At 55.7% G+C, this 9,893-nt stretch overlaps 1 protein-coding gene across 1 annotated transcript; it reads right to left on the bottom strand.

The window, feature by feature from the left end:
• Nucleotides 1–2,163: 2,163 nt before the first annotated feature.
• LOC141475836 (methanethiol oxidase-like) lies at nt 2,164–6,302 on the bottom strand. The gene is made up of 12 exons (XM_074164379.1): nt 6,299–6,302; nt 5,834–5,887; nt 5,402–5,514; nt 4,689–4,877; nt 4,071–4,191; nt 3,800–3,982; nt 3,474–3,652; nt 3,308–3,386; nt 3,065–3,186; nt 2,872–2,964; nt 2,626–2,744; nt 2,164–2,326 (listed from the first exon to the last, which is right to left on the bottom strand). The coding sequence occupies exons 1-12, from the start codon at nt 6,300–6,302 to the stop codon at nt 2,164–2,166; spliced, it is 1,419 nt and encodes a 472-aa protein (XP_074020480.1).
• Nucleotides 6,303–9,893: the final 3,591 nt, after the last annotated feature.

Raw genomic sequence — 9,893 nt, 5'->3', positions numbered from 1 at the left:
GATAGGACGCTTCCAGTGCCCTCAACACTGGATTCAAAAGTTCATGATGCTTTGAAGTACGTTAGGCAAAGAGCCCTCAGGACAGAATAAATCAGAAGGTAATATTTCTGGGTGTTACGCATCTGAGCCATCTGAAATGGCCAACTTGAATGGCTTGGAACGTACTCCCCGGGTGCTGTTTTCCCTCTCCACAGGCAAAAAGGCTACACAGGCAGCTATGCACGGGCCCACCTCCACCCTCCTGGTCTAAGGATGGGCCAGACGGATCCTAAGAGCAGACTAATCTCTTCAAAGAGACATGGCTTGAGAAGATAAACGGGATTTGCAGCCTCATAAAGGAGATGAAATGTGATTCCCCATCTCTGATGAGAAGGGGCGGTCAGCAGAGTGCACAACACCACAGCTCGGGTGCTATGGGCCACGCTGAGCTCCACCAAAGATGCTAGGTGCCCCCCACGGCTGAGCTCCTGGGCTTCGAGAGCCGGGTTCATTCCAAAGCCACCGCAACGGCAGGGACATCCCCCAAGAAGTCCCTCAAACAAGGCAGCTCTGGAGGACCACAACTCAAGCGATGGCGATGCTGAAGAGCAGCACCCCAGGGTGCGCAAGAGCTGTAGTTCTGTGGTTGGCCACGAGAAGCGTGAAGGAAGAAGTGAAGTTGTATTCTTCCAAGGTAAACACACGAAAGGTGAAAACTTCGAAGGATCCTCTTTATACCCTAATTTTTGCAACCTCCAAACCAATTGTGGTTCTGGCTGCAAACTGCACCCTCGTGAAGGCGCTCAAGGGACGAATGGGAAGACGTGCGGGTGCGCAGCAGGGCTGGAGGGCAGCGGCTGCTGTCCCGGGCAGCAAACGGGCTCAGACGTCAGGAGGAAGATCTACAACTCCAAAGACTACATCTTGCTCGTGTGAGAAACTCAGAGTGAAAGAGCACAGTCCATGGAGAATTTGGAAGGGACTAAGGTCATTTTGCCAACATCATATAAAGTGTACAGAGGGAACTTTGGGTGAAAACCCGAACTTTACTCTGCCTTGACCGTGGGAAGACTCAAGCTGAAACCAACTCCACCCACTGAACACACACAAGGGACGGCACTGAAGGGTCTACTCAATGTGTTATTCCAGCCCTTCATGGATCTTAAACCGAGCCCTACTAAAAGCAAACGGCTGGTTTGGGTGGTGACAACACTCCATCGGCTTTGACAAGGAACGTTCGTTTGGGGCAGAAAAAGAACAAAGAGTTGCCAAGTTTCCCTATAAAACATGTGCCTACGAGAATGCCAAAAAAACCCAACAAAAGAACAAGCAAAGACAATTTCTGCCAGAGACTTCCAGGAAGACGAGCAGGTGCTCTTGCACAATCGGTGTCCTCTCTGAGAGATTTCCAAAACCCTGATCTTATCGTTAACCGCTGCTGGTGTTTGTTTATTCCTGAAACAACTCTGAAAGGCTTCGATGAAATAAGACATGTGCAGATGCAGCTGATGCGAAGAACAATTTTATTCGTGTTTAAAGCAGAACACAAGAGCAAACCAGTGGCAGGAAACAGGCACCTCTTTCCAGAACAAAGCGCTTCATATTCCTTCTGCGGTGATGCAGAGTGACCCGGGGATGTGCCAGGGAGCCAGGGGAAGACTATCCAGGAACGACCTGGCTGGAGAACAGCAACGCAGACGAACTGGGCATTCACTTTCTGTTGCCTTAGTATTCAAGGGTGAACAATCTCTGAATCATAACCGAGCGTTCCACACCTTGTTGCTGGCCCCGGGACTAGAGAGCAATAGCCAACAGGCTTGGGAGGGCCAGGCAGGTGTCCCAAAGGCCCGTGGCAACAAACCGAGGCACGGTGGGGGTGCAGGTATGTGCTGAGAAGCACTGTGTGTCCTGCACACCTCACATCTCCGCACTCGCCCCGGGCTCTGCCCTGGGAATCGCACCCAGGGATGGCTTTGCTCTGACACCAGCTCTCACAACGTGCCGTGTGTCTCTGCTCACTGCTCTGCCCAAACCAAACCCTCGCACGAGGCCCAGCTTCCGTAGCTCGTTAGCAGAAATCTAGACTCCAGCAATGAACGGGCACCCCCAAACCCAATTTCCCTACGCTCTTTTCTAACGGCTGCACTACAGGAGAGAGAGAAGGAGGGAGTCTCTCACGGGCGCCTAGGCCAGGATATCGGAGGTGGAATCCCCACAGGCAAAGTGGATTTCGTGGGCAAGGCAAGGCCCATTGGGCTCCTTTCCAAAATCCACCAGGAAGTTCTTGTTCACGGTCAGGCCTCCTTTCTCAGTGTCCACATCAATCTGCAGCATGACAGAGCCTTCCCTGGAGGGGACAAGAGCGCAGCCGTTACAGACAAGAAACCAGGGTCCTGCTCAAGAGATCCTGCCCTTCACCTCCGGCTCCTCTCTCCTTCACAGCTTGGCTTCTACAGGGAGAAGGTTCCAGCAGCGACAGGCACCAGCGCTCACATTTCAATCCTGAACTCTCAAGCCGTGGGACTAAAGCCACGGAGTGACAGGGTGGCCACAGCTTGCCTTGTGCTGGAGCTCATCGGCTGCTTTGCTAAATCACACCATCTCTGCTACATCAAAACTCCCCCTCTTCCTCCCAAATGTGCTCACCTGACCATGTTGGGGTAGAACTGCTTGTCCCATGTGCTGTAGAAGGAGTTGGTGACGTACAGCCTCTTGCCATCCAGGCTGAGCTGCAGTTTGCAGGGGCCGCCGTACACCCTCTTGCACTGAAGGCACAACAGACGGCACTCGTGTTAGCACCAGGAAGCACGAGCAGGGGCAGGGGAGCAGAGCGGCTGCCTCCCCCGAGAAGGACCAAAGGACCCCGGGGGGCAAAGAGGCCGCAGAACTCACCTTGACCACCAAGGGATCCGGCTGGCACTTCAGCTCTTCGTCTCTGCACACCGTCACGGGGCCGCCCCTGAGGATGCTGCCTCCCACAAACACCTGTGAGCGAGGCAGGAGCAGACGTGAGGCCTTGGCATCCAGCCCCCACCAGACCCTGCCAAGGAACCCGACAGCACCAGCCCTTCTGCTCCTGCCTCACCTGTCCCACCAGCCTGGGCTTGCAGTTCTTGGAGAGCTCGTACTGGCGGATGTCTCCGTGCAGCCAGTTGCTCAGATACAGGTACCTGTCATCCATGGAGATGACGAGGTCCACGGTGAAGGCTGCGGCACAGAAACAGAGAGCTCTAGAGAAGGTGGCATCGGCAGGAAACCTGCCCCACGTCAACCCTAGCCCTCATCACCCCCTGCCACTCTCTGCGTCTCCACCCCAGGGCACGCGAACCTGGCATCTTGGGCATAATCCATCCCGTCACGTCCTTGGCCGGAATCCGAATCACCTCTTCTACTGCCCAGTTCTCCCTCTGCACAAGAAACACAGGCACCGCGCCGTCAGCGTTCCTGCCGGCGCAGGCAGGGCCGGGTCCCCCCGCTGCTGGCACAACACTTGCCTCACACTTGTAGAAGCGGTAGACGACGCCACTCAGGGCACAGCTGACGTATCCCTCGGCGGCCTCGGGGTTGTGGAGGAATTTCACACTCAGGGGCAGAGAGTCCTCCCCCAGGTCAAAGCACTGCGTGAGGGAGCGGCACGACAAGTTCCACACGTTCAGGCGGCGCCCGTAGACCCCTGAGGAAAAGGAAAAGCAGGTCAGAAGAGGGGAGGGGGCTGCCCTTGGACACTCATCCCTCCACAAACGTGACAGCCACGGACCTCTCGCACCCTCCCATCGCCCCGGCGACTTCAGGCTCAGCACCCGCATCCGTATTCCCTCACCTTTCTTCAGGTCGCTGGGACAAAATCCACGTCCCGCGCGTTTGGGGACCACTCCGGCAGAGCTGATCAGAACGTTGTGGCGCGGCTGGAACCAGAAGTCGTACCCGCTTGGGGGGGCCTCACACTCGTTTTCCCAGTTCCCCTTCAGCTCAAAGGTCTCTCCGTCCAGCACAATAAACCCACCTGGGACACAAGAAGGGTTTCGTGACAAATCACACACTCCCCTTCCAAGGCAGTGGGTTCTTTCAGGAGTTACTAAGGGGCAAAGCACCTTTGGCGTTGCCGGCTGGATCTCCCGTGTTGGCAATCAGAATGTCCCCGTTGGGCAGGCTGCGAGGCACGTTGAGGTACCCCTTGTTGCACTTCCAGAAGACGTCCACTGGCTCAATCATCTGCAAAGGGGTGACACGGACACGCTTCAGCCTCCCTCTGCTCAGCACATCTCACCCTCCCCGGCAGAGCCTGCGGCCACCCCAGACTTCGGAGAATCCCTGACGCTTCCAGGAGCTCTCTTCCCAGGAACACCCACTGGCCAGGGCCTGCTCCTCCTCGGGCAGGAGAAGAGAAGCCTCTGAGCTCCCCTCTGAGCAACACCCAACCCATAACAGCTCCTCTGTCCACCCAACTTATTTAGGGGGAGGGCAGTAGGGGGTGCTGCCTGACTTCCACTCATTTGACCCTCTGAATGCAGCGGGTACATGGAAAGGGACACAATGATGATCGGAGCCTTCTCCGGTCTGAAAAGGGGAGAGGGAAACCTGACCCAGGTCTCTAAAATCAGGCTGGAAGAGAAGAGGAAGAGAGAACCCTTCTTCCCCACGGGTTATCCCAGAAGCACCGGTTCCCAACTCCTTCCCAGAAACTGGTCCTGCAATCACCTCAGGCCTACCTTACAGATCTTGGGAGCCCGGCAGCACTGGGACCCCACATCCACCACGTAAATGCGGGAAGAAATCAAACAGGGAAGAATCAGCTTGTTCCTTTTGGTGCTGACATTGTCAAAGCAGGTGCAGCCAGTGCTCCACCCCGAGGAATGCAGCTCGTCTTTGAGGTTGGGCATGGGCAGGCGGTGGATCACCTAGGCAGCCAAGGCAGAGTTAGGGGGAGCGCAGGGGGAAACGGGGACCCCAATGCAACCAGCAGCTTGGAGGTGATAACACCGCTCCCTGCACCAAGGGAGATCTGGGGAAATGTTAAAACTTAAACGTGACTGTAGGTGTAGACAACCTCTCCTTGCAGCCTTCAGAGAAAGGTAAAAGCCGATGTCCCATCCCGGGTGACAGCAGACAAGCTGTACAGTGCCCGACTGAACATCCCTGACATCGCAATGCGACAGAAACACGGGTCCCTAAACCTCCTGCGGAGCAATCCCTGAGAGGGTGATTCCGAGCCTGTGCTCCAAAGCTCACCAGCAGCACCAAGATGCTCTGGAAGTGAGTTGGGAAGTGAGTCAGAGGCGACCTGTCCCCAGGACATAGCGACAGAGAAGACTCAACCAGAGCCAGGCGTACAGAGGGGAGTGGGAAGGAGGAAATGTCATGGATCCAACACACAGAGCCAGCAGCCAGGCACCAGCCCAGTAAAAAGCCAAGACACAGGTACCTGGCAATAATATGGAGATCTGGGGTTGAGATCGATGGTGGCCAGGAAGTCAGGCTGGTCGATGCACGTTTCCCTGTAGGTACAGGTCACGTAGGCAACCTCCTCTCGAGGAGCTGGGTACGTGGAAAGCTTGTGTTAGAACATGCCATGAACCAGACAGAAAGGAAAAGAAAAGCTTCAACAGACTCTCAGATAGGACTGAACTCATTTTCCTGGATGCTGCAACCTTCCTCCTTGTTCCTGACAACTCTCCAACCCAAATGATCCATTACTGACCCAGAGGCAAAAGAACACAAGTGGGTCTCCACATCGTTACAGTTTTCTCCCTTTGGGGGCAGGGACTCAGCACACACAGTTAATTACTGGTCATCTCCACTAACAGGGAGCTCTTTCCCAAATACCCCCATTCCAAACACGCTCAAGAGAACTTGCCTTTCACAACGTCTGGGCAGGCGGGGTAGTCGTAGCACTGAACTCTGCATCTGTCTGTTTTGGGAAGAAAAGAAGAATAAAATAAGAAACGTCCATGTCCTTAAAAGGTGCCTGTTGAGAAGATTCTGTCCCACCCCATGGACCTTCTCCCACCCCAACTATCAATGGGGACCCCTGTGACCAGCATCTGCTCTTGTTACGGCACTGAGGAATCACAGACTTTGCTTCTCAAGGCAAAGAGATCCCCTGGAAGCAGATCAACAGCGAGACAAAAGAAACCTCTGGCACCAAATGCCAAAGTTCCATCCCAAATGTCTCCTTCCTGCAGCTCAGCAGAGGATCAAACCCACCCGTCCCCAGATGGGACTGGGGTTCAAGGCCAGGTGTCTGCTGGAGCTGGGGCCAGGGTGGGGGTACAAGGCTGGGGGCTGCCGGGGGCTGCGGGGAGGCTGCAGAGGCTCTTACCCATGCTGAAGGTCTTCTGGGTCACTCTCCTCAAGAGCAGAGGTGCTGGATCTGGAGGTGCTGCTCGCTCTCTGCCTCGCTGGAGCGGGTTGTGTTGGCCAAGGCTGCTCCCAGGGTCCTTATATCCACGGCCAAGGGTGGGGGAGAAACCAAGGGAGGAGCCATCGCTCCCAAGCCTTTGGGAGGTGCCAGACCAGCGCCGGGGCTGGTTTCCGCCTTGCCAACCACCAATCTAGGGAGAAATCTGCTGCTCCGTGCAGGTCTTTTCCTCAGACACAACCACCCGTATCTGATCCCGGGGCTCTGCTGCTTTCCAATGGACTTCTCCACACTCTGGAAGCCTCCGTGTCCCAGCCGAGGCTCACCTAATTAAAGCCATCCCCTCTACCCAGGTTCCTGCCACACAAATGTGCAGCGGCTGCAAATTCCACAGCAGGGATGGGAAGTCCAGCGAGATAATCGGCCCCACCAGCATCTCCTGGAAATTACAAGCTTTGACCGTATGGAAGCAACCAAAGGCACCTCTGAAACCTGGACCCTGACAGAAGGCACGTCCCTGTCTGAGGGCTGAGCTGAAGACATGGCATCCCTGGCGTCAGCTCAGAAAGCCGGGCCCAGAGGTGTCCCTGCCCATAAAGAAGATCTTCTGAGCCCCTACGGACTGTGACCTGGGACACAGCGCTCAGGGGACGGAGGGGGCTCCATCAGCGCTGGCATCAGAAGAGACTCCAGTGACTCCTGACATCTCCCAAACGGCTGGAAAAGACGTCAGGAGAGAAACGGGGGCCTCAGGAAATACAGTCTGTGCCCTTGTTGATGCAGCCCCTGCACGGTCAGGACATCCCAACGCATGGGAAAGTCAGTCCAGGTGTGGGAAACAGAAGCCTTTAGGATATGGGGCAACTCAGCACCGTGAAACAGTGGGCTGAGCAGCCGCCACTTACTCCCTCCACCTCACTGATGCAGAACGATGCCATGGAAAACTAATGACAGAGATGTCCCCATGTCCACCTTCTTGGACAAACTGCAGCTCTGAGGGAACCTTCTCACCTTGCCCATCACCACACGGCACAGCTCCCACCGAAGGCCCCCCGGGCAGTCACCAACACCTCAAAGTGCCTGGCACTACTGTGGCTGAAATGGGACTAAACCGCCCCAAACACCCTGGGGAACAGCAGGGACCTCCGTTAAGGGGTTGTGGTGTCACAGAGAAGCGTTTTGGAAGAAGAGTCCCCTCCTGAGATGACCATGAGCCTGGCTGCCAGCAGTTCCCAAACTAAAGCAGGAAGAAAACACCAAACCCAATGGAAGGAGAACGAGTATCACATCTTGTGGAAGAACTCCTCAATCGGTGGGCAAATTAGACGGGATAAGTAATTGCTCCACGCGGGAATGCAGAAACATCTGACAGTGCCATTAAAGCAGCCCTCAGGAGATCTCTATCAGAAGAGATAGCCCGACTCACCAGGGCTGTAATTAATGGCTCTCTGGTTCCAGTCCAGCACTTTAAACATGCGACAGGCGGACGCGGGACCAGCCCGGCACAGGGCACCAGTGCCCAGCTTTAAGCAATTTCTCAAATAATTAGTGCACCACCCAGAGGCAGGTGGGCCCAGCTCGCCAAGTGCTTTGTTTCAGGCAGCAGAAAGGCAAACATGGCTTTTAACGCAGGCTTGTTCTCACTCCTTCCACAAAGAGTGGAAATTTCAATATCCGAGCTAGCAGGATTCCCAAACGCGTGGCTCCAGGCACTGGGGACCAGAGGATGCTGCCCACCAAGGGACACTGGGGCCTGACGGGAGGATGCAGCCAAAGCTCTGCTCCAGCAATTGGAACTGCAAGTCCAGCAGCTGAGAAAGGCAAAAGGCAGAGCAGAACCCAGCAGGACATAGCATGAGCTGGGCTGGAGGCTGAAAGGCCCGCAGGGATGATGGGGACACGAGGGCCTGAGTGGCATTTCCCTGTGTAACAGAAGGAAGCCCTCGGTGCAGGAGCAGCTCCAGAGCTGCTGGGTGTCCTCCTCCTGGCAGCTCAAAATAGCCTCTGCCTCTTCTCTGCTTGACTGCCCAGACTCACCAGTGCTCTCCTGTGGAGCTGGGCACAGCTCTCCATCTTTCCCCCAGCAAACTCAAGAGAGAGGTCCAGGCCTTGTCCCTGAGGCGCTGCCATCCTGGTTCCCCAGCGGGCAGGAGGCACAGCCAGGCCCAAGGACGCACCAGCATCAGAGACAACATCAGGAGCTCGGCTGATGCCTCTTTGCAGGCTTCTGCTGTCACAGGTGCATGTCTCACTGCACCATCTTCTTGCACCTGCACACCTGCTAATTAAAATGCTCATTAGTCCTCCACTCATTAGCAAAGTTTGCTGGTCATCCTCTTTGGCTTTCCTCGGTGACGTCTTTGGCACCCCTCACAAAACCAAGCTGTGGGGCGTAGAGTTTTCTAATTAAAACCGATAGCAGGAAGGATAAGAGCAGGCTCAGCAACACCAGGGAGGGATGGGCAGTGGAGAACACCATCAGCGCCGGCTGCTCTCGGCCCAAGGAACGCTCCCCACGGCAGGCAGACATGGGAGCCGTGACACGGGGACACCAGCAGGGGCTTCATGGACAGCCCACGCTGGGGTGGCAGCTACTCCCCTCCTCCCGACCGTCTCTCCCAGCCCTGATAGGGAAGAACCTGCTGTAATTTTGATACTGGGCAGGACCAGGTGATACAACCTGCTGCCGACTGGCACAGCGCACTAAAAGTGTCAGGAGAAGACCTTGCTCCACCAGGGACACCACGTCTGCTCTGAGCACCCACGCGAGAAGTCCCCGACTGTGGGACCAGTCTCCAACCTTCCCCCAGAGCTCCAGGGGCTGTTTTCTCCCATCCCACCTCACCCTGCCCACTTAACCCTGGAGGTGCCCCAGGGGATCTCACTGTTGCTCATCCTCTTGCATTCTTAAATCCCTCTTTCCTACACTTTCTCCTGGCCTCCACACTCTCTTTACAGCCTTCTGCCCCACTCAGAGCACCAGGCACTGAGAACCGGCAGAGTTTGGAAAGCCTGTGGTCAGTGCCAGCGTTCCGGCAAAATACACCAGCAGAGGTAGGTTGTCCTAGACCTTTCCAGGCTCCACATCTCCCAGGGGTTTCACTGTTCCAGTCCATTCCCTGCTTCAGGAGCAGAAGGAAACCTACACCATCAGACCCTTGAAGATGTTGTGAAGCAGAGCTTTGCTAGAAAACTGGTAAGTTCATGGTGCAGGTGAACACCGCGCTAAACCAGCTGAGCTCACCTCCTGCCAGGGCAGAGGGGGGAGCAGAAGGGCCAAAGGATGGTGAGATTCCTGGCAGACAACCTCCCCGCCAGCTGGGGATCCCCAGGGGAGCAGGAAGACACAAATGGCTCAGGAGGCAGCAGAGGAGAAGAGTCCACCAAAGGCACGTGCGACAGAAAAAGAGTGCTCAGAACTCTGTGCAAAGCAAAGATCCACCACCCAGGATCTCTTGATCACTTCACTGAGCAGAGACAAACCCAATGTCACGGGGCTACTGGGCTCACACCAGGTACATGCTCTTCCCTTCAAAAAACATCACTTCAACAAACA

This window comes from Numenius arquata, chromosome 27 (genome assembly GCF_964106895.1).
Source record: "Numenius arquata chromosome 27, bNumArq3.hap1.1, whole genome shotgun sequence".
In the NCBI taxonomy this organism is placed as follows: domain Eukaryota; kingdom Metazoa; phylum Chordata; class Aves; order Charadriiformes; family Scolopacidae; genus Numenius; species Numenius arquata.
This window is presented reverse-complemented; position numbering and strand designations above follow the sequence as displayed.

Excerpts from the sequence above, each read along its gene's own strand:
- LOC141475836 (XM_074164379.1), bottom strand. Across the intron at positions 3,653-3,799 it reads TCCCAGCGACCTGAAGAAAG|GGGTCTACGGGCGCCGCCTG; the intron begins GTGAGGGAATAC and ends CCTTTTCCTCAG. Across the intron at positions 2,327-2,625 it reads TTCTACCCCAACATGGTCAG|GGAAGGCTCTGTCATGCTGC; the intron begins GTGAGCACATTT and ends TGTCCCCTCCAG.